The sequence below is a fragment of the Sebastes fasciatus genome, chromosome 1 (genome assembly GCF_043250625.1).
Source record: "Sebastes fasciatus isolate fSebFas1 chromosome 1, fSebFas1.pri, whole genome shotgun sequence".
In the NCBI taxonomy this organism is placed as follows: Eukaryota; Metazoa; Chordata; class Actinopteri; order Perciformes; family Sebastidae; genus Sebastes; species Sebastes fasciatus.
This window is the reverse complement of record NC_133795.1, coordinates 38666432-38691513: the sequence shown is the minus strand read 5'-3', so window position 1 is coordinate 38691513 and position 25082 is coordinate 38666432. Positions and strand designations below refer to the sequence as shown.

The 25082-nt window shown below is 41.6% G+C and overlaps 1 protein-coding gene across 8 annotated transcripts in view; it reads left to right on the top strand.

The window, feature by feature from the left end:
- The window catches only part of LOC141775076 (hemicentin-1-like), a 181424-nt gene extending 156342 nt beyond the window's left edge, over nucleotides 1-25082 (top strand). For all 8 annotated transcript variants that reach the window (XM_074648006.1, XM_074648017.1, XM_074648051.1 and 5 more), the window contains 2 exons: nucleotides 18099-18221; nucleotides 23051-25082. In XM_074648006.1, the coding sequence (XP_074504107.1) occupies nucleotides 18099-18221; nucleotides 23051-23496 (569 nt within the window). In that variant the 3' untranslated portion in view covers nucleotides 23497-25082. The remainder of the gene's footprint in view (nucleotides 1-18098; nucleotides 18222-23050) is intronic.

Sequence of the window (25082 nt, the reverse complement as noted above, 5' to 3'; positions counted from 1 at the left end):
AATATCAGGTTATTGTCAGTTTTTGTTGGGAATGACTATAAACAATGAAAAAAAATCTATTACCATGTAATCAATTTATATATATATCATATATAATAAAATGTCTATTTAGTAAGTATATTATGAGTATATAAGATACATGTATAATAAACTGTAATTGTTTTGTGAGTAATGCATCTTATGTGTGTAAACCAATCCTTTGGTCAATAATTGTATTGTATTGTAGTGTAATATAATATAATAATGGCAGGAGGGGTAATATTAGTGTTCTGTGTCTTTTCTGGAAAGTGGCATTGGTTGAACCAGTGAAGATCTGAACCACTTCATGAACCAGTCAGCGGTATGGCCGGGCAGCGAGGCTTCGGACGTCATCAATGACGTCATTGGTCTAAAACGATACAAGCCTCGATACGCGCATCGCGGAAAACTTCCTGGATTACTCGACACACGCTCCGAAGCCTCGGCACAGCACGTAACATCACTAGTGAATACAGTTCGCCGCCGGGTGATATGAACCCAGACACGACAGCGTTTGGTTTTCTGACATATCTGGGACTTCCACAACATGTACAAAGCAGTAATAGTGGTTATTTCTTCCATGGCTGATGGCGGAAATGGAGGAAAGCGAGGCAAAAATTTGCTTCGCGCTTGGTGTGAATGCACGGTGGTAACACAATACGAAGCAACAACATAACGTAATTTAAACTACTATAAACAATAGCACATGCACAACAACAGCACGATGTAATGATTCAATGAACCGCTGACACAATCCCCAGAAAACATAAACACTGAACTGTTCTCCAGCTTTTCATTTAGAAAGAGCAACAACCAATGAGGAACCTGCAACAGTCGGCCGACCAATCCTGTAACTTCATCACTCAGTCAGTCAGTCAGTCAGTGACAGACTTTTGCGTTTGTAGGACTGGCCCTCTGCGGTCCAGCCAAAAAAATGGTAGATGACGGAACAGTGAGAGACAACGAAGTGTAACGAAGTGTAACGAAGTGTAACGAACATTAAACATTAAACGAACATATCAAGGCTGCTGAATGAGAGAGATATCCGCCGTAACTTTACACGGAAACACACTGTGGTATTAATAGGCCGACCACCTCAAGGTACCGCCAGCTGTGAGCACATCTGTTTTTAAAGTGTGTTTACACATATATTGTATTTGTAAAGTTGCCTTTTTAAATTTTCAAAATAAACCTGCTGAAGGATTCATCTGTCGCCTGTTCTCTCTGTTATAAAGGTACAAACCCAGTTCATTACATTATCGAGCAATTAGCAAATTAAATTAAATGAACTCTTTGCTGGGATGGTGGAGTGAGTGAAATATACAATACAGTCTTCAGAAGTGTCTGTAATCCTTTTGTAAATGTTGTCTATATTATCATATTAGATAGCACAATGTAGTCTAATATATGATAAATGGGTACCGTATAGGGATGTTAATAATTAACCGTTAGCCGACATTAAGCATCTTAACCGATTAACGCTATTGGTTAAAACAGTTAAAATAAACATTCATAATTAATTAAAAAGCTGAGCAGAACTCAGAGGAGCGGCTCGTCAGTTCAAGGAGAAAAGCTGGAGAGACTGAGCCAGAGTTACAGCTACAGGAAGTTGACTTCTGTCTTGAGCGGAGCACAGAGCGGAGGAGTTGTAGCATTTATTCACCGACAAATACTCTGTACGCACACTGTCTGCTACCCCTACGTTCACAGCTAGAACGCCACCGACAAAACCCACATTCACCGCCGCCACACACACACACAGTCTGTCGGAAACTCGCTAAAGTTACGCCTCGCTGACAGACTGTATGTGTGTGACAATGGCGAGCACGAAGCCACCGCCAATGCTAGAGCTGCTAACGTAGCACAAACACACACACTGTTTGTCGCACACTCGCCATCGTTAGCTGCTAAGTTAACGCTCCCGGACGGATAAACTGGGGACTCGGTTGTCTGTTGTGCTCCTGCACTGCAGCTGACGCACCGCTGCATGCGAGGCACTAATCTTGTCGGTTAATGGTTAATAATCGGTTAACTAGGGTCGGTTATTGGTTAAGAAAACGTTTCTAAATTAGCATCCCTAACACTGTAGATAGACAGAGGAAAAAAGGTTTATGAGTGTTGATTGATAGATACTGTAAATCTGTTGTCTGTATGTTTGTGCATACATTACAGCTCCATACATACAACATAGTTCAACATTTTATAAAGCTAACAATGCTGTGTGTACTATATTTACCCTGTATCCCAAAAAACATGCATCATTCTGTGACATTTTACATTTTTGCACACATTGATGATGTCACTTTTCAAAACAAACAGCACATAACCATAAAATGATAAATGACAGTGCAAAGTCTAGAAGACAACAAATAAAAAAAATTTCTTACCTTGATCTTGTTTTATCTCCCTGTTTCACCATCATTATATACAGTATATCATTTATATTTAACGTCCCTCTCATTGTTGTCTGTGTGGAGTCCAAGTGTAACTCTCTGGACTGTTGTTCAGGACATTATAGCAGCTAAATGAGTGAGATGAAGCTACATAGAAACACAACTAAACAGAGTGAAAAGTAAACAACGTGATGATGATGAGTCAACGACACTTCAAAAAGGACCTGATGAAACTAAAGTGACTTGCAAGAAGTAATAGTTACATATTTTTTCAACATACTATGACTTTTATTATTCTTTTGACATACTATACTATGACTTTTTCAGGACTTTTTTCGACATACTATACTAAGATTTTTTTTGACTTTTCTTTTACATACTATACTATCACTTTTTATGGGGTTTTTTCAGCAAGCTATATTATGGCTTTTTTTTCTGACTTTTTATGATTTTTTTGACATACTTTACTATGAATCTTTTTGAAAAAATATATTATGACTTTTTTTGACACTATACTATGATATTTTATGACTTTTTTCGACATGCTGCACTATATAATATATAACCCTAACCCTGACCTATATAGTATATGACCCTAACCTATATGATATATAACCCTAACCCTGACCTATATAGTATATGACCCTAACCTATATAATATATAACCTTAACCTTGACCTATATAGTATATGACCCTAACCTATATAATATATAACCCTAACCCTGACCTATATAGTATATGACCCTAACCTATATGATATATAACCCTAACCCTGACCTATATAGTATATGACCCTAACCTATATAATATATAACCTTAACCTTGACCTATATAGTATATGACCCTAACCTATATGATATATAACCCTAACCCTACTCTTTATGCCATTAGATGTCGGGCCTGTTACAAACTCTATATCGGCGAAACAGGAAATGCAATCATTCTCAGGATCAAGCAGCATAAGTACATCATGGAAAGAGGTAATGGCAACACGGTTTTATATTTACATTTCAAACTACACGGCCCACATAACCTGCAAACTGTGGACCTGGAAAGCAACCGTGTGGTCCACGGCTCAGAGACGGACAGCGGAGAGAAAATGGATCCGTTTACTTAAAACTATTGAACCTAATGGTCTTAATGAAAAATACTAAGTCTTTAGATTATTCTGGATATCAAACACTTACAATATAAAGTTAACACTTACCTGATAGGAACTCCCATGAGGTTTTAACTCTAACCCCTCCCCTCCCTCCCTTTTCCTTCCCTTACAGTACCATCAAAGTCTACGTCGCTGATCAACATAAAATGCTTTATATTAACTACTAATGGCATGTTTCCTTTATTCACATTAACCTTTGAAATGTTTTATTTATTTATTTTACTCCATTACATTGTATTTATGTTTTATATTGTATTCCTTTACATTGTATATTTTATTGCCTTTTATGAATTTTATCCTCCTTTATTATGCACTTTCATTAGTGGTACTTTTAAGGTTGAGCAGCGAGTACGGATGGGACCTGGGGCCTCATGTATAAACGGTGCGCACGTACTAAAATGTTGCGTACGCTGTGTTTCACGCTCACACCGGGATGTATAAAAATCAACGTGGCGTGAGAATGTGCGTACCGTGCCGCAAACTCTAGACCAGTCGTGAGAATGTGCGGGCCGTCTTCCAAACTCTGTCATCTGGCAGTGTCAAACTACAAAGTCCTGAAACTCGCCAAATGTGTAAAAATATTTTTTCCACTCAACTTACTGAGCTTTATTTATGATGTTGGATAAAAAAATACCCCACATATTTCTTAACTAGTTTGCGCATAATGTTTAACATCACAAACGCACAACAAAAACACATTTAAACTAATTTCCCAGAGATGACATGTCTTAACCACCGTGCCAAAAACAAAATCGCATGCTGCACAATGTGGCAAACCACCGTGGTGAGCCTGTGTCCCCTGGAGCTACAGATGGATGAACCGGACCCTGGCACACCTAACAATGAGCCAAATGCAGCAGCTATACGGCGCCGTTTGGATGAGATACACAGAATGTAAAGCAACGAGGTGAGTTGAGACAAACATTTATTTTTCAACAAGGTCTTTTAATATATGACTTATCCCACCAAGAACGTCATTCATTCTTTTTAATTCGTTGCATATATATATATATCCTTCATTGTATTGACAATCTCTCTCTGTGACTCCAGCACAGCGTATAGTATATATTTAGTGAGGACGCGGCCAGACCGGCGCCCCTCAGCAGCCGAGGCACGGGGCGCAGCTGACCGTGCGCCTTCGGAAGCCTTCGGGAGCCTTCGGGAGCGCACGGTCAGCTGCTGTGGAGACGTTGCGTTTGTTACTGATTCCTGATGAAAGACCATCAAATAAAATATGTTTTCTAGCTTCCACCTCAGTAACAAACATCTTTGTTTGTTCATACGCTGGAAAAGGAACAAAAAGGAAGAATTTCACAGAGTGTGAAATTGAAGTGTTTGTTACTGAGGTGGAAGCTAGAAAACATATTTTATTTGATGGTCTTTCATCAGGAATCAGTAACAAACGCAACGTCTCCACAGCAGCTGACCGTGCGCTCCCGAAGGTTCCCGAAGGCTTCCGAAGGCGCACGATCAGCTGCGCCCCGTGCCTTGACTGCTGAGAGGCGCCGGTCTGGCCGCGTCCTCAAATATACTATACGCTGTGCTGGAGTCACAGAGAGAGATTGTCAATACAATGAAGGATAATATATATATATGCAACGAATTAAAAAGAATGAATGATGGTGGGATAAGTCATATATTAAAAGACCTTGTTAAAAAAAAATGTTTGTCTCAACTCACCTCGTTGCTTTACATTCTGTGCATCTCATCTAAACGGCGCCGTATAGCTGCTGCATTTGGCTCATTGTTAGGTGTGCCAGGGTCCGGTTCATCCATCTGTAGCTCCAGGGGACACAGGCTCACCACGGTGGTTTGCCACATTGTGCAGCACGCGATTTTGTTTTTGGCACGGTGGTTAAGTCATGTCATCTCTGGGAAATAGGTTTAAATGTGTTTTTGTTGTGCCTCTCTGATGTTAAACTTTATGCGCAAACTAGTTAAGAAATATGTGGGTTGTTTTTTTTGATCCCACATCATAAATAAAGCTCAGTAAGGTGAGTGGAAAAATTATTTTTACACATTTAGCGAGTTTCAGGACTTTGAAGTTTGACACTGCCAGATGACAGAGTTTGGAGGACGGCCCGCACATTCTCACGTCACGTTGATTTTTATACATCCCGGCGTGAGCGTGAAACACAGCGTACGCAACATTTTAGTAAGTACGCACCGTTTATACATGAGGCCCCTGGTGTCTTTGAAAGTTGGAGTGAATCATCCCTTTTACACTGACGCCATCTACTGGACAAATGTTTTTATAGCAGCTCACTTCTACACCACATCAAATGATCATATAGCTTCTTTTAAACACCTGATAAAGATATCTGTCTTAAATAATAGCACTTATTTGTTTGTATATATTTATATTTATATTTATATATTTAACACTAACCTACAATCTGCATGGCTTGATGTTTTTTATTCCTTCTACAGCACTTATAACATCTTTTATAGCACTTTAATTTATTTTACTAACCTGCGACGTGTATTGTTAGTCTTGCTTTACGTATTATTAATTATTGTACCCATTTTGATCTATTTTAAATATTTTATTGATCTACCTATGGGAGCTGTTATTTTATCACTGTCTTTAAACATTTTAAAAGGGTCTTAGCGTAACATTTTAGCAGAACCTCGTGGCTGTTTTACCTCTCTCTCGGCTGTCCTCCCTGAGCTAGTGGATTCCTTTATGTTTGTAATCCTTTTAATCCCAGACTGGCAGCTGAGAGTGGATCTTGGAAAACAACTTAAGTTCCCTGATCACATAATACACACATATAACATCCCTGATGATGCATAACCCCTAACCCTAACCCTAACCCAGAGCATCCTAATATAAACTAATATAATAATATCAAACATATAATATAGTTTGAATAGATGAAATATAGTTTCTAACTATGGAAATGGCTAACGGTAAAACCACATTTCCAAATACGCAGTAAAATGTATTACAATTTCTGGTTTTCTGTTGCATAACCCCCCCAGTTGTATCTCTGGTAAACCCTGGGAAGAGACGCTCGCCTCACTCTGTCGGGCTCCGGACATTGATGTGAGGGTGGGGATCGAAAAAAAGTCATAGTATAATATGTAAAAAAAAAAGGCATAAAAAGTTGTAGTTTAGTATGTTGAAAAAAAATCATTAAAAAAGTCATAGAGTAGTAAATTGAAAAAAAGGTATAAGAAGTCATATTATAATATGTTGAAAAAAGGCATAAAAAGTAGGGCTGTCAATGTTAACAGGTTAATTCAAAATCGTTTTAATCGCCATTCATTTCTTTATTTGCATTAACACAATCAATCTTTCAGAGGTCGTAGAGGGCTCAGTTCTAAAGCTAGAGTGAAGATACTAGTATCATATGAAACTACAAAACCTAATGAACCCGTTGGTACCAACCAAGTCATACTAGCTTGAAGGAGGATAAATAACGCTACGAAGTTATGCTATATTTTGGCGAGGAAAAACTGTCATGTCCATTTTCAAAGGGGTCCCTTGACCTCTGACCTCCAGATATATGAATGACAATGGGTTCTATGGGTACCCACGAGTCTCCCCTTTACAGACATGCCCACTTTATGATAATCACATGCAGTTTGGGGCAACTCGAGGGAACGAGAGTTACTAACTTGAGGGAACGAGAGTTACTAACTTGAGGGAACGAGAGTTACTAACTTGAGGGAACGAGAGTTACTAACTTGAGGGAACGAGAGTTACTAACTTGAGGGCACGAGAGTTACTAACTTGAGGGCACGAATGAATACACATTTTCTCCTAGGGGTCTAGGGGGGCTCCGTACCATGAGGAGGTGCAGGAAGTCTAGTTTTCTCTCAGAACACTTAAATTACAATATGCTGAAAGGTTATTATGGAATGATGCCAAAAAATTGTTGCCTACTGCAGCTTTAACTGAAGACTATAATGCAATTAATAATATTTTAATTGATTGACAGCCCTAATATTTATATAGTTTTCAGGGATGTGCAGTATTTGACATGTGTTTGTATTGTTTTAAGTTGATTGCAGCACTATTGCCCAGGCACAATAAAGTCTATCTTATCTTATTTTAATATACGATCTTTAGGGGGAAAAAATTGAAATGTTGTTTGTGCAACTTTGTTTTGACACAAATACAAATGATAAACTAGACAAAGAAGATGGTCAGCTGACCACCAGGTTAAACCTAACAAGTTGCTCTGACAATCAGTAAAATATTAACCTTTAAATTTACAGTCTCGACACGTCTCACAAACAGTTCATGACATGACTAAACAGCCTGAAACTAGAACTAACATTAGCCACCTCATCAGTCTCTTTGATTGGGGGTGTGACTGTCCACGGGTCCAGTTCATGACATCTTAAAAACACACTTCAATCTACATATTAAAAGCAACCAACAAGCACGGATAAAATATACAAAATAGAATAAAAACCATAAAACATGCAAAATATATAATACCATAAAACATAAATCATGCATAAGTCATTTTTGACCCTGTCACATAAACTATTAGCAACATTTACTCTCCAATCTCTGTAGCTTCTAACAGACTCGATGGAGATCAGCCAGGCCTGCGCAGAATCGATCGCCGTGTAATGCATGCCGGTTAGATTTGTGTCCGACTTGATGCCGACTTGCTCTGACGTCGTGCACACGTAGGCAACGATAACCTCACAAGATCGAGGCGGCCGCAGTTTTTAGATCCAGGCGCTGCAGTTGCTCTTCACCGACTGCAAGACCCAGGGCATGATGGGAAACAGCTGGCTGTCGCCTGATCAAAGAGCTGATTGGCTCTTAGTTTTGACAGCAAACACCAGGTGTTGTAGAAAGTCACAACTCTCTGTGTAATTGTGATATTTAACACTAGATTGTAGTTTATTAGTTTAATGTTGTTCAATGAAGGTTTCATCTGTTAACAAACATCTTGTGTGGTTGATAATAATAATTATTATAATAATGAAGGTTATCTAATTATAACACTTATCATCATTATGTGCTTTACAAGGTGGACATAAAAATAATAAAGGATAGAATTCAAAGACAGACACACGCACATTTCCACATATATTTACAAACAAATATAAATAAATCCTAATGTGGTCTGAAAACTACAAGTGGCCTACAGATCAGATCTAACAGGAAGTAGCTTTTCCTGTGACTTCCTGTAAATTCTTTAAAGGCTGCTGGAAACTGTCCGACTTCACCGCAGCTTCCTGTCACCACGCCCCCTGCTGCTGCTCCACCCTGCTGCTGCTGTCTGATCTCAACGCAGTTCCTCTACGAGCCTAAAGAAGGTTTCGGTTTTACAGGAATAGTTAATGATCCAAAGTTTTAGTTATTATTGTTAAATACTAACGTTTGAGTATAGGACTTTATTACTTTGTAGTGTTCAATAGTTAAGGTTATCCACTGTCCGTTTATTTGGGACATTTAACTTTAGATATCTCACTTAGGGATGTCACGAGAACCGATACTTCGGTACCAAAATTCTAAAATGTGACGGTACTCGTTTTCTTCGGTACCAAAGGTACCGAACGATGCCTGTAGTGGTCATTTGGTACCGGATCGGAGGTACTGGAGATGTGATTCTTCCGGATCTAATGGGGGCAGTATACGCTTACAAGTGTTCTCATCTGCCCTGAAATGAAGGAAGAAGAAGAACGCCGTAACAGCACAGAAAAAACATCAACACGAGACGTGAAAGAAGGCATCTGGCTAGTTAGCCAAGCTACGTGCAATGAACGAGAGCGAAAACGCTGAGCACCCGACCGGCCAGTTATTATTTTAACTCCGGGTAGTTTGTGAGCTGCGGCAGGGAATAAATCCGGCTCTGTTGAGAGCAGAAGAGGAACCGTTTCCAGTCTCCCTTCTTCTACTAGTTAACCACACGCAACGTTACAATAGATTCAATAGAAACCAATAAAACCAGTATGCGGTGCAGTAACGGTGCCGTTTACTTTTCTTTCCAAAGGAGGAGAGCAAAGCATCTCAAAGACAGACATCCAGACAATACTGTTTGTTTTAAATACTTGAAGGCAACATGCCTCTGTTCTGTTTTGTATTGCTAATAGACGTTTATTTTAATGTAAAAAGGCAAAAGGTATAAAGGCTACATAACTCTGTTTTTTGTAATGTTCAAATGTTTTAATAAAGGAGTGCGTGTTGAATTACATGGGATATATATATATATATATTTTTTACCATGGTACCGAACTGGTATCGAGAATCGTGTAAATTCACTGGTATTGGTATCGACTACTAGATTTCTGGTACCGTGACATCCCTAGTGTGACAGTCTGTGTTCTCATACGGGCTAAAGTGAAAGAGCTCTCACAGAGGGGCCTATAATGTTTTACTTTCGTTACTGTCAGAGAGTTGTGTCTGTAAGTCAAAGCAGCCGACACACTACAGGCAAACAGCATATCCCTATTTGTCTTCCATAACACGTCTTCTTTCAGACTAGTGGATAGAACACATTTATTTGACTACTTTGTCTATTTGCTTCTGTAGATTTCTCCTAAATTCACCAACAGTTAGCATCAGATAATGCCTCATTTACACATTAAAACATACAATTTCAGAAAACTTGTAATAAAAACAATAATTGTCTTCATGTCAGTAATGAACTGGGGAAGTTTCATAGTGATATCTTAGTTAAAATGTTTTACCATATTCACCTGCATTTTACGATCCATAATCTTTAAAGGCCGTTTTCTCTGAATGAGTTTTTTTCTCAGACTCTAAGTCAGAAATCTCCACTTCAGCAGCTCTTACATCCACCAAACTTTACAGTTTCATTCCTCTCTATATTCTGAAGGTTTATACAGAGGGGTTTGTTCATATATCACCCATAGCCTGATTTATACAACATTTCATTCCTAAAAACATGGTGAAAATTGATTTTTTTTTTAGTGGCTGTTGACAGTATTTTGTGATTTATGGAGTGATAAAAAGTAAAAACCTGTGTCTCTAATATGTCAACAAAATGAAACCAGAATTCTGAACCTGGCTTTATTCAATGTCCACATTTCTGTTCTGGAAATGTATGAAAACTGGCGCATATTTGATAATATACAACAAATTTCAGAAAACTTTTAATAAAAAAATAATTGCCTTAATGTAATTAATGAACTGGGGAAGTTTTATGGTGGTATCTATTCATTATAATTGTTACCCTATTGACCTGTAGTGTCTGCTGTGTTACACCAGGTTGTTGGACTGACTCTACCCTGCTTGATATACTCGACTACTACTCCCCGCCCTGAGAAACAGACACTTTCCTGGTGGAAACCCTGTTTCCTGCATGTGTAGTCTACATCCAGCAGTAGTTCTCAAACCTTTTTTCATGTGAAGGACCCCTGAATTAATACACATTAGGTCACAGACCTCCATCTAAACAGATTTCTCTTCGGGGACGTCGTCCGTCTGAAAAGATTTTGGTTGTTAGATCAGTTGTCGACTACAGTTGAGGAAATAACCGATGAGGTAATGAAACCTATGATCAGAATAGTCACTTCTGACTCTTACTCACATTGGGCTCACTTCTATAGTGAATTAAATAGTGAATAAACTATTCACCATTTCTTCTGGGGACCCTCTGGAACTCCCTCGAGGACCCCTGGAGGTCCCTGGACCCCTGGTTGAGAACCACTGACTGCTCAGTACTGTCTCACAGCTTTTCTCCATTGATTTAATGTATTTGTGCTGACTGTGTTCAAAGACTACAAACGCACTGATGCAGTGAATTAGTGCTGCAGTAAACTATTACTTTCATTATTGATTATTCTGCAGGTTATTTTCTCAATCATTTATTGTATATTTCATAGGGATGTTAATCGCAAATCAATTGCACGTTTTTTATCTGTTCAAAATGAACCTTAAAGGGAGATCTGTCAAGTATTTAATACTCTTATCAACATGGGAGTGGACACATATGCTGCTTTATGCAAATGTATGTATATATTTATTATTGGAAATCAATTAACACAAAACAATGACAGATATTATCAGAAACCCTCACAGGTACTGCATTTAGCATAAACAATATGCTTAAATCATAACATGGCAAACTGCAGCCCAACAGGCAACAACAGCTGTCAGTGTGTCAGTGTGCTGACTTGACTATGACTTGCCCCAAACTGCATGTGATTATCATAAAGTGGGCATGTCTGTAAAGGGGAGACTCGTCATCTGCTAAAGAGAGAGATTTTGATGGAGAGCCTCTGCAGCATCGTGTCTTTATGAGAGCCTTCGAGCACAGCATTGAGGAAAAAACAGATGATGTAAAAGACTGTCTGCACTTCCTGGAGCTCTACACCACAACCAAGAGAGCTCGTCAGCAATGTAAATGTGTTTTCTGACTTTCTCTATCTAAACATAATGATTAAAATGTGCTTCTGCTTTCAGGTGTCGTCAAAGTGTTTGCAGAAGAAGGAAGTGATGTCATCTTACCCTGTTCCCTCAGCACCAAGGAGAACATTCAGTCAGAGCTGTTTGTCTGGAGGAAAGTTGCTCAGATGGACCGCGAGCTGTTCCTGTATGATGCAGGCATTCATTACAACAACGGACGTTCAGGTCAGAGCGAGCAGTTCAAAGGTCGAGTCTCACATTTTCCAGACCAACTGAAGTACGGCATCGCCTCCATAATCATCACAAATACAAAGATGACCGACAGCGGAAACTACACCTGTGATTTTCCACGTCTTCAGCCACGTCAGATATTCTACGTTGAGCTTGTTGTTGGTGAGTACTTTGATCAAACAGTTAAGCTCAATATACTTTTTATCTCCAGCTGTTATTTTAGGTTTAGTCTTCTGTTTAAACCTCTGACAACGAGTAACACCTCGAACGTACAACTTAAACTACACAACCAAGAAGTTGTTAAAACATGAACAACTGCTGTATATTTATTAGTACAGGTGCACAGTTTCTGGTTTCCTTCTAACTTCAAGATTGTTTGAAAGCAGCAGCACATGTATCTCAGACAGACACAGACACATTAACACCTGACAAGATAAAACACAGTTCATTAACTCTCTGAAGTAATAATGTTAATTTATGTTGAATCCAACTCTGTGGTAATTGCTGAGGCCTTATTAGGAAAGTAAGACCTGCTGATATTCCTGCAGTCAGTGAGGAGTTCTGTTGGTTTGTTTGACCCATCACATTATAGTTTCTGTTTGTTCTGATGCAAAAGCAGTTCAAGCAGCAACAATCTGAATTAACCATCATTGTGGCGTGTCTTAATAAACCACAGTGAAGGTGTCAATAAATAAATAATAAATAAGGTCTATGATTCTAAATTAGAAAAGTTCTGATCAGTCAGGAATAGATGTGGTTTTAAATATTAATAACTATTACAGACTGTGGGCTAAAACACACTAGAAGCCTGATTCTCCTTTACAATGATTCACTAACTACATGTTTACAATCAGACAGGTAAACTCATTAAATACACACTAATTAAGATCAGTGTATATGATGGAATAGCAGCATTACAATGTACCACAGGTCACCAAATTAATTCCCTCTGGCTGGCTACTGTTTCCCCCTGGCTGGCTACTGTTTCCCCCTGGCTGGCTACTGTTTCCCCCTGGCTGGCTACTGTTTCCCCCTAGCTGGCTACTGTTTCCCTCTGGCTGGCTACTGTTTCCCCCTGGCTGGCTACTGTTTCCCTCTGGCTGGCTACTGTTTCCTCCTAGCTGGCTACTGTTTCCCCCTGGCTGGCTACTGTTTCCCCCTGGCTGGCTACTGTTTCCCCCTAGCTGGCTACTGTTTCCCCCTGGCTGGCTACTGTTTCCTCCTAGCTGGCTACTGTTTCCTCCTAGCTGGCTACTGTTTCCCCCTGGCTGGCTACTGTTTCCCTCTGGCTGGCTACTGTTTCCCCCTGGCTGGCTACTGTTTCCCTCTGGCTGGCTACTGTTTCCTCCTAGCTGGCTACTGTTTCCCCCTGGCTGGCTACTGTTTCCCCCTGGCTGGCTACTGTTTCCCCCTGGCTGGCTACTGTTTCCTCCTAGCTGGCTACTGTTTCCCCCTGGCTGGCTACTGTTTCCCTCTGGCTGGCTACTGTTTCCCCCTGGCTGGCTACTGTTTCCCTCTGGCTGGCTACTGTTTCCTCCTAGCTGGCTACTGTTTCCCCCTGGCTGGCTACTGTTTCCCTCTGGCTGGCTACTGTTTCCCCCTGGCTGGCTACTGTTTCCCCCTGGCTGGCTACTGTTTCCCTCTGGCTGGCTACTGTTTCCTCCTAGCTGGCTACTGTTTCCCCCTGGCTGGCTACTGTTTCCCTCTGGCTGGCTACTGTTTCCCCCTGGCTGGCTACTGTTTCCCTCTGGCTGGCTACTGTTTCCTCCTAGCTGGCTACTGTTTCCCCCTGGCTGGCTACTGTTTCCCCCTGGCTGGCTACTGTTTCCTCCTAGCTGGCTACTGTTTCCCCCTGGCTGGCTACTGTTTCCCTCTGGCTGGCTACTGTTTCCCCCTGGCTGGCTACTGTTTCCCTCTGGCTGGCTACTGTTTCCTCCTAGCTGGCTACTGTTTCCCCCTGGCTGGCTACTGTTTCCTCCTAGCTGGCTACTGTTTCCTCCTAGCTGGCTACTGTTTCCCCCTGGCTGGCTACTGTTTCCCTCTGGCTGGCTACTGTTTCCCCCTGGCTGGCTACTGTTTCCCCCTGGCTGGCTACTGTTTCCCCCTAGCTGGCTACTGTTTCCCTCTGGCTGGCTACTGTTTCCCTCTGGCTGGCTACTGTTTCCCCCTGGCTGGCTACTGTTTCCCTCTGGCTGGCTACTGTTTCCCTCTGGCTGGCTACTGTTTCCCCCTGGCTGGCTACTGTTTCCCCCTAGCTGGCTACTGTTTCCCCCTGGCTGGCTACTGTTTCCCTCTGGCTGGCTACTGTTTCCTCCTAGCTGGCTACTGTTTCCCCCTGGCTGGCTACTGTTTCCTCCTAGCTGGCTACTGTTTCCTCCTAGCTGGCTACTGTTTCCCCCTGGCTGGCTACTGTTTCCCTCTGGCTGGCTACTGTTTCCCCCTGGCTGGCTACTGTTTCCCCCTGGCTGGCTACTGTTTCCCCCTAGCTGGCTACTGTTTCCCTCTGGCTGGCTACTGTTTCCCTCTGGCTGGCTACTGTTTCCCCCTGGCTGGCTACTGTTTCCCCCTAGCTGGCTACTGTTTCCCTCTGGCTGGCTACTGTTTCCCTCTGGCTGGCTACTGTTTCCCCCTGGCTGGCTACTGTTTCCTCCTAGCTGGCTACTGTTTCCCTCTGGCTGGCTACTGTTTCCCTCTGGCTGGCTACTGTTTCCTCCTAGCTGGCTACTGTTTCCCTTTGGCTGGCTACTGTTTCCCCCTAGCTGGCTACTGTTTCCCCCTGGCTGGCTACTGTTTCCCCCTGGCTGGCTACTGTTTCCCCCTAGCTGGCTACTGTTTCCCCCTGGCTGGCTACTGTTTCCCCCTGGCTGGCTACTGTTTCCCTCTGGCTGGCTACTGTTTCCTCCTAGCTGGCTACTGTTTCCCCCTGGCTGGCTACTGTTTCCTCCTAGCTGGCTACTGTTTCCTCCTAGCTGGCTACTGTTTCCCCCTGGCTGGCTACTGTTTCCCTCTGGCTGGCTACTGTTTCCCCCTGGCTGGCTACTGTTTCCCCCTGGCTGGCTACTGTTTCCCTCTGGCTGGCTACTGTTTCATCCTAGCTGGCTACTGTTTCCCTCTGGCTGGCTACTGTTTCCTCCTAGCTGGCTACTGTTTCCCTTTGGCTGGCTACTGTTTCCCCCTAGCTGGCTACTGTTTCCCCCTGGCTGGCTACTGTTTCCCCCTGGCTGGCTACTGTTTCCCCCTGGCTGGCTACTGTTTCCCTCTGGCTGGTTACTGTTTCCCTCTGGCTGGCCACTGTTTCCCTCTGGCTGGCTACTGTTTCCCTCTGGCTGGCTACTGTTTCCCTCTGGCTGGCTACTCCATATCCTTGTGGAAAGCCCTGATCGGGGGCTCAACAAAATGAAAGCCAGGTTACAGAGAGATCAAGAAAATGAAAGGATCCGAGAGGCAATGAACAGATTTGTGGAGAAGCAGCAGGTATGACAGGCGAAGCTGAACGTATAAAGATGAGGAGCTAGGCAGACTATAAAAGCTGCTGTAGTGGGCTCAGTTTTAAAGTTCCTGTTCCTTCATCACCGTGAACACACTGTAGTTTATTTCATCCACTGTGCTGCTGACACTAATACTCACTAGAGCACTACATGTGGATTAATCCACTGCTGTTTGTTTGATTAAAACTACAGTGAGCAGCTGTTTGAGGAAATCACTCAACCTTGAGAGCCACAGACAGGAAGTCAAAGTGTTGAGAGAGGGACTAACACCGAGTTGGTTTTGGTCTTTTCATGAGATTTGTTGACAGAAAATAACCATAGAATGAAACCAGCGTCATCCTTTAAGTCTGATTTCATGTCTCTTTGAGACATTCTCATATGTTTAGCCTCTGTAGGGTGCGCCTCCTGCTCCCTCCTTAAAGCCCTCCAGCCAGTGTTACTTCCTGTTTTTTGGTTACGTTCTTTCTCAAACAGAGAATGGGGGTGTGGTTAATAGTCAGATGTAAGTCATTACCATGGCAACCAGATTGCATCGTTTTTCAACCCAGTTTAGATGAATTTACTGTTCATCAGATCACAAGTGAGACCAGAATTATCTCAGCACAACGACTCTCTCTCTCTCTCCCTCTTCTTCACCGTCTACTCCTGGAGAGGAGGCAGTTTCAGGATGTTTTGGAGGAGCACCGTCCATCAGCAACGGCCGCTCTCTCCTCAGCTCCAGCACCGACACCGCACTGGGCTGCACTGAGATTCCTTTATTTCTCTAACGGGACTTTTCTCTGGTTTTCTTTGGGACTGAAAGTTGTGCTCTCCGTTGTCCGGCCCTGTTAGAGGCCTGCAAACCTCCGGTATCGGCTGCTTGATGCCAAACCGTTCCTGTAATGTCGATGTTGCTTTGTTTTCTCTGCTTTTCTCATGACTCCATTACTCATCATATAATATCACCCATGCACTGTGCACAAATTAATTTTCTTAATTGTCTTTCAGAACTCATCCTGAAAGACCGATCATGTGAAAATCCAGGTGAGCAATGATGTCACTGATCTCTACATCTGTAATGTGTGTATGGCGAGCTGTTTTAACATTTAATAGCTAAGCTTGACTATCAGGAATTAACATTAGAGATATCTATAACGTCATTGTGACTAGTGAAAACAACAGTTAAAGGTATCTGTAATTCAGTTCTGACTATCCTAAATAACAGTAACAGATCTCTCAAACCTCATTTTGACTAGTCAGAGTTGTTGTCATGACGTTGCTCATCAAGACTTCCCATTGGATATCGGCCCAACAAAGCATCTGAACAGTGTCAGCAGAAGCTTTTGCTGTTGTGGATCAGATAGCCATGAAATAGAAAGAGGTCATCATCAAGGAATGGATTGAAAAAGGAAAGCGAGAGCTTCGTTCACTAGAGAGTTGTGGTAGAAATTTAGATTTATTGTCTCCAGACACACTTTATAAACCCATACAGCTGCAGTGCAGCGCCAAGGTATGTTTGAACAGCTTCTGCCTCCCACTTGTCCTTGCTGCTGACGTAATTACAGATATCTACAACGTCATCTCACCTAGTCACAACTCTAATACAAGATATCTGTCATTACATTTTGACTAAGCAGAATGAACGTTAAAGATATCTCCAAATGAGATATCTCTAATCAAAATTCATTTCAAGATATCTATAACTTGGTAATAGATATCTCCAATTGAATTTAATTTTAGATAATTAAAAAGGACAATGTAGATATCTTCAATTGAGGGGAATTAAAGATATCCGAAACTGGAATCACAACTATAATTATAATTCAGTTGCAGATATCCGTAATTCACACTGCGGATATCTGCGACTGAATTGTAGATATCTGTAATGAGAAACCCCATACACATGAATGGCAAAAGTAGTTTGAATTGTACTAGTCAAAATGTAATTACGGATATCTTGAATTAGAGTTTTGACAAGTCAAAGTGACGTTGCAGATATCTCTAATGAATATCCAGTCTAGCTAATAGATGTTAAAACGGCTTGCCATACTTATGTGCTACAACTCTGTGGACCTCGGTATCGTTCAAATCTCTTGATGCAGAACCTTCATGTTGACTTGTGTTATTGTTCTCAATGACGAAACTTTGAGCATCTTTGAGAGATGCTTTTCTTTTAATCACACAGATCTTTTCTATGGTTATATGAAAATATGATTGAATATAGCCGTGATTCATATTTGAATTTAGCGTGATACATTTCTCGTGCTGTAGCTCTCCTTAACAATCTTTTGCTCATACTGTGTTCACAGGTGTAGCTCTGAGGCCGAATTAATCGTCAAATAATTTTAATTGTTCACGTCTTATTAGTTTACAAAGTATTTTTTAGGCACCTTTAATTGTTATTTTGTCTAGTCTATGTGTACTGTACATGATATGCAGTTACATTTTGAGTGTTACATTTGCTTTTTCTGATGTGTTTCAGAGAAAGACTCATCCATCATCATTGGATCGTTCTTTGGTGGATTGCTTTTGGGAGCTGTCATCATTGTTGCAGGTCTAGCTCTGCTTGTAGCTGCAAAGTGCATCACAATACGCCGTTATAAAGGTAAGTTTATATAATATATTTTATCAATGTGTCTATAATATGCAGACATCATATCTCAGGTCAAGAAAGAAAGTATTTACACTTTTACATAAAAGTGAATATAGCATATAGTTGTGAATCTATTACCATGACTGATCATTATGTTACATAAAACTAGTGGAGGCCTATATTTTGTAAAACCAAACAGAAGGGCTCTCCTAGATCCATGATGTAAATTCATGCCTTTTAAGGCATTTTATCATTTTGAAAATGATACTTTGGATTATCTCTCAAACTGATTTTTTAAAACCAAGCTGGCTGGCAGGAACTGACAAAAACCCTGGATGTACTCGAGGCTTAAGGCTTGAATGTATCAGGCTGTCTGAATAACAGTCTGAATATGGCAGCAGAAAATAGTTTACTTGTGTGCAAGGATTGCTAAACTGATTATTTAACTATTTTCTGACATTGTATAGTTTGAGAACATAAGCATGTTGTTAACCATAAAGTTTTACGAGTCAAAGTGCTTCATTTGATGGTACAGTAGGTTTCTATTACATGTTTATCATAATTCTGTTTATAGACAGCAGTGGTGGAAGCTTTAACATGTTGTTGAATGGGATCAGGAGATTTACATTGACACTTTTGTCCAAAGTGATTTACAATAAGGGTATTCTACCATGTGGATACAACCCAAGAATCATGCAAGTACATCAGATAGAGAAATAGCTTTTATTTATTATAAGTGTAACTGCACTTTGTAAGCTTTAAAGTAAATGATATGACTGAACTGTGATGAAACGCATCAATGCTGTTAATATTGACATTTCTTACCAAATTTATAAAAGTTGGTATTTCATGATTAAAAATGTCTCAACACGCCATCTACTGTTTAAATCAGCCCTAATCTTACAAGGCCAGGTAGAGTCGACCGTTTGGGTTTAATCTACTACGGGATGAAATTTATATTAAAAAAAACACCCTCTAATCTGACCCCGCTTCTCGCCTCTGGCCACAGCGCTGATCGTTTTCACCCGTAACCACTGAGTAGCATCACAATCACAGCACAGCAGCAGCCTGTTCTCTCCTTTACTGGAAATGAAACCATCAGCTCATTATAAAATCTGGTGAATCAGTGTTAATGACTGATTATCTGGCGATAGCAATGTACTTTCCTACGCTGTGAGTGGATGAAGCATTTACTCATTTAGCAGCTAGCTAACATTAGCTTTCATGCTAACGTTACACTGGTAACAGAAAATGAGCGGAACAGCGGGCTGGTGGTCTCGGCCCCTCCTCCCCGCCGCTGGGAGACACTTTGGCCGGTAAGAGGTCTGTCTCCAGAGCTGGTCCCAGCTCTGAGTGCTCTCCTCTCGGCAAAGGGGTCTTCCAGTGACTGGGAGGAGGGACCGAGACCACCAGCCCGCTGTTCCGCTGGTTTAACTAACCCTAACAACCGAGATCCCGCTAAGCGGTCCTGCGACGGTGGTTATTAACTCGGTAAATCAACTCAGGGTTTCTCAATCTGGCTATGAGCGTGTTCACATGAACGTGTGTTTGAAGCATCTGACCAATCACAGACATGAACAAGTCTACTGTCAGCAGACAGACAGGCAGAGCGTCACATTTTACAAAGGAAGAGTAAACTACATTAGACAAATACGAAGAAGTTTCAACACATAATCCAGACTAACAGTAACACAGTTGAAGCTGCCAAATGCAGGAAGAACAGCTGGCAAAAGAAAACACTCCCGATGTGTGAATGCGTAAATTAACAGACACTCAAAGTGAGATTTAGTCCGGAGCAGGTTAGCCGTTCAGCATCAGTTACCATGGTGATCTACCCCGGTAAGAAGTGATCCACCTTCGTAGGATGGAAAACCCTGAAGGGGTTACCTAGCTAACCACAAATCCTGCTTCGTAGTACAGGCCTCTGTGTTGACCCCTCAAAGAATCTTAATTAAGGGCCAATAAGAACCGGAATCGATAAGCAGAATCCGAATCGTTAAAATCCAAACGATAACCAACCCTGGTACTGGTTCTTAGCATTTTGGATTCGACTCTAACCCTAGCAACGGAAGATATGTAGAGTTTCTGCTGTCCTGATGTCAATGGGGAGCTGGTTGTGCTGCTTTTAGAGTGTTGGGAAAACAACCTGTTGTCAAAGTGTCGATGAGGAAAGGAAGGCGGTCAGGAGGTCAGGGTGGTTGGGAGGTAACCAGGGTTCGTGCCTCACTGGGAGAGAGGGGTGAAAAGGAAGTTAGTGCAGATGAAGAGGTGGATAGTGGACAGGTGGGTCAGGAAATGATCTATCTATTTTACTAAGTAGTTAAAGTCGCTCGGCAGGAAGGACGAGGGAGGTGGGAAATCATAAATCATAGAGAGTTTTGGGGTTGTTGAAGGAAGATTGAATTTTGGATTTAGCTGCAGATAAGAAGGAGGAGAAAGAGGAGAGAAGAGGTTGAAAGGTAAGGAGGTCCTCAGAGTGTGGGAGAAAGAGTGACAGAGGATACAGTAGTTAAGGTAATAAGACAGATGTTAAATTCTCTGTCTGGATGTTGAAGTCACTGAGCAGTACAAGCCAGGAGCCATCTTCAGGGATGTTTGATAGGAGGGCATCTAATTCCTCCAAGAATTTCCAGAGAGGACCTGGTGGGTGGGAAAGCACAACAATGTTTAACTTCTCCGGATGAGTAGCAGAAGCAGTGTGAAATTCAGGAGTGAAGTGTGGACGCAGGTAGAGAGAAATTTGCCATTTTGGGGGAGAGACTAGCAAACCAGCGCCACCCCATCCAAGTGTCAGTGAGAGTTAGGAAACCGCAGGTTTATAGACAAAGTGAGAAGATACTTCCCTCTTGCCCTCATACGAAAGACAAAGTGTAACCACACCCCCGGTTAAATTATCAGGAACACGACCTTTCTGGTGATGAAACTTGTTTCCACTGACTGCTCAACAAACTAATACCAGTAATACAGATCAGGATAGAGGTGGCATTTCTACAAACTAAGTTCTCTTAACCTTACACTTGTTTCATATTTGCTCACCACATTCCTATACAGAATATAATGTCAGGAATATACAAAAAGACTCACTAAGTTACCTGACAGCATGATTTACTAATGTTAATGGTGAAATAAATTCAGTAAAACAGAACAGGCTGGAGCAGGAGGCTAAACTAGAGTACCAGGGGTGTTACGCTACGTTTTTACTACGATACAATACGATTTCCATGGTTCCGATACGATTCAAGGACGATATTTGGCTCATCTAGAGCGATACGATACGATACGATACGATACGATTCATTGACTTGAAATCGATACAGTAACTTTTTTTGCCAAAAATTCAGTCAGTGTGAAATAAATATCTGATACTGGACAGAGCAGGTCAGGATTACTCAAAGTATTTCTTGTCAGGGAATCAGGGATAAACTAATTATGAATATAAACAAGTAAACACAACGATTAATGGTAAATACATACAGGTTTTATTTGAAAATAATAAAAAGTGCAACTGCAGGACCTGCTGATTCAGATCTCAAGATACAAGGCAGTGCAATATTTAACACAAAATATAATAAACCAACTTCTATTCTAGTTAAATGAACAGTGGTTTAACCTGCTGCTTCTGTACTCATTTTCAATATAAACAATAATACAGAGATCAAACAGCTGATAGTGATCAAACAGCTGATAGTGATCAAACAGCTTGGGACAGAATCATTCCTCTACAAACGCTGTTTAAATAATCTGCTTATAGTAATCAAATAGTCCACCTACAGGGTTCATTTGGGGTCTTTTCATACATGAAAACATACGGAAAAACATTTTAAAACTCTGTTTGACTAACGTTAGTTGAATTTCTGTTTTGTTTTTTACTTTACTCCCGTGATAATTTGCCTTGCCAACCGTCTGCTTTCCGGCTGGATACGTGAGGCTGATGCTGCGTGCACATTGATATCATGACGGGGAAAGGAAAGTCATTTTTTCTGAATGAAAAAACGACAGTGCAGAGAGAAAGCACCTGTGGGTGAAGCCGCCCGCGTCGAGTGATTGATAGTGCCTGCTCATGTAATGTCCCCAAAATGAAACTCCATCGACCGGCTCCTCGGCACCGCAGCGCCAGCAGCTCATGCAAACCGGTGCCCATCTCCCTCCACGCCATTATCAGGTGAGAGACCGAGGTAAGCTGGCAAGCTGGCGCATGTCTGGAGAGTGAACCGGAGTAACGTTTAACATTTCTTTACTAATAAAAGTGCGAAAAACACTTTAATAAAACGTTTTCGTCTTTAAATACGAGTTGCAAATCCTTAGTATCGATACAATTGATATTTGCGTTTCAAATCGATTTTATATCGATATACGTCTCCCGTAAAGGACAACTTGCCGAGTACTCATCGATGTAGTTGGATCGTGGGATTATAAATCGATAGATCGATGTAGTAGATGAATCGTTGCACCCCTACAGAGTACAGTCAACAGACAGCAGAAGGACAGCACACAGACTAAATGATCAGTTAACCAACACAGCAGTCAAGCAGAGAAATGTCTATGAACGCATTATACTAACTTATAAAAGTAAGTTTACCTCAGAAGTCAGACTGCACACTTCTTCATGGGATGAACGTTTGGTGGTCGACCTCAGGGTTCATCTGTTAAACACAAATGAATTCATGAGCTGACTAAAACTATTCAGACAAACTGTTAAATTTTCACTGTCAACGGTTTGAAAACAGACTTTTGAAAGACGATACAGAGATTTAAATCTATTGGTGTGGGCCACCAAAATCAATTCTGTATACTATAAAAGTTGACTTTATGTAATATATACTCTCTTTTGTTTGCTGCAGGTTCTCGTCAGCAGAGGAGCGGTTCACGTAACCAGAGTTACAGTTTGGTTAACCAGCGGAACGGTCCGGTTGACCAGAAGAACGGTCCGGTTGACCAGAAGAACGGTCCGGTTGACCAGGGGAGCGGTCCGGTTGACCAGAAGAACGGTCCGGTTGACCAGAAGAACGGTCCGGTTGACCAGAGGAACGGTCCGGTTGACCAGAGGAACGGTCCGGTTGACCAGAAGAACGGTTCGATTGACCAGAAGAACGGTCCGGTTGACCAGAGGAACGGTCCGGTTGACCAGAGGAACGGTCCGGTTGACCAGAAGAACGGTCCGGTTGACCAGAGGAACGGTCCGGTTGACCAGAAGAACGGTCCGGTTGACCAGAAGAACGGTCCGGTTGACCAGAGGAACGGTCCGGTTGACCAGGGGAACGGTCCGGTTGACCAGGGGAACAGTTAGTGTGAAGGTCCTTCAGAGCGGCTACTTCAGCCAGTAGACATTCCTATTGGGAACCACCAGTCAACATAGTGGCAGACACAATGAATTCAGTCACATTTGGATTTATAGTCCTTGAAAACGTTGGCGCAAATTTTCGATTTGTCATACATTTTTGTAAAACTTCCGTCGAAAAGAAGTGACTTTAATGATGAAAAACAAATCGTTGTTGGGTACGGTTAGCCTACCTTCAGACTGCGGGAACAAAAGCACTCCTCCTGGGCCTGCCTCTTTTGAAGCTCCGGTTAGCATCATAGCTTGGCAGGTCTAATTCCCTGTTGAAAAAATGCATTTGTAGCTCGGTGCACGTCAGGGGAGTCTCAAAAAACCCAAACACAAATGTAGTGAAGTTCACAAATGACCAACAGTTTGCAAATGTACAGTTTGTATCTAAATGTAACAACCTCCAGTTGTGTTTTGAACCCGGGTTGATTGTGTGTATGAAAGGGTTAACCCGCGTTATCTGACTCGGCTTCGCGACCGAGGTCGAGAGGTGGGTCAGACCAGGGTCGGACACAAACGCGGCGGGATAAACCTCGTCTGCAAATGAGGGCATATTTCCGTGACGGAAATGTCACAGGTCGCCGTAGCTCATAAACGAACGGAGCGACGGCAGCAGGCTTGTTTTCAGACACACTGAGGTGAACGATGCCGTATTTATTCCTAGATGGATTGTTAATGGAGCAGCTACAATGTTAGCATAGCCTGGCACTGATCGATCCGGACTCCGTTCAGAAAACAAGCATTTTAAAAGTTGTGTGCCTGTCGTGTTGCGGACAGACCCGACAAAGCATGAATTCGGTCTTTTTACAAATCAACATCATTATGTTGTTATTTCGGCATCATTTTGATCAATTTATTGCAATTAAATCACAGCACAGTCTGTTTATTTTGCGTTCGTACCGCAGTAGCGATGTGTGACTTGCTAGATAGTCAGTTCAATGGCGCTGTATGTGAATACTAGTGATGGCGAGCTGAAGCTTCATGAAGCTTTGAAGCTTTCATAAACAAAGTGTAACAAAATATGAACCATTTAAATAGAAGGAAGTATAAAAATAGGAGCAGTATATACAGTATCGACAATAAACAGACTATTAACAAAATTGCAGGGAAAAGGATATTGCACAGTGAGAATGAATGAATGAATGAATGAATGAATGAAATTCCACCTGAAAATATCAGGTTATTGTCGGTTTTTGGTGTTTAAGTGTAAGTGGTCTACTGGGATCAGTGCTGGTTGTGGTCTACTGGGACCACAGATCTGTGATATACTGTATTTTGTGCCAGTAAAGGCTGTTGGGAATGACTATAAACAATAAAAAAAATATATATTACCATTACAGACAACGTAGTGTAACGTTAAACGAACATATCACGGCTGCTGAATGAGAGAGACATCCGCCGTAACTTTACACGGAAAGCCTTAATAGGCAGACCACCTCACGGTACTGCCAGCTGTGAGCACATCTGTTTTTAAAGTGTGTTTACACATGTTGTATTTGTAACATTGCCTTTTTTAAATTTTCAAAATAAACCTGCTGAAGGATTCA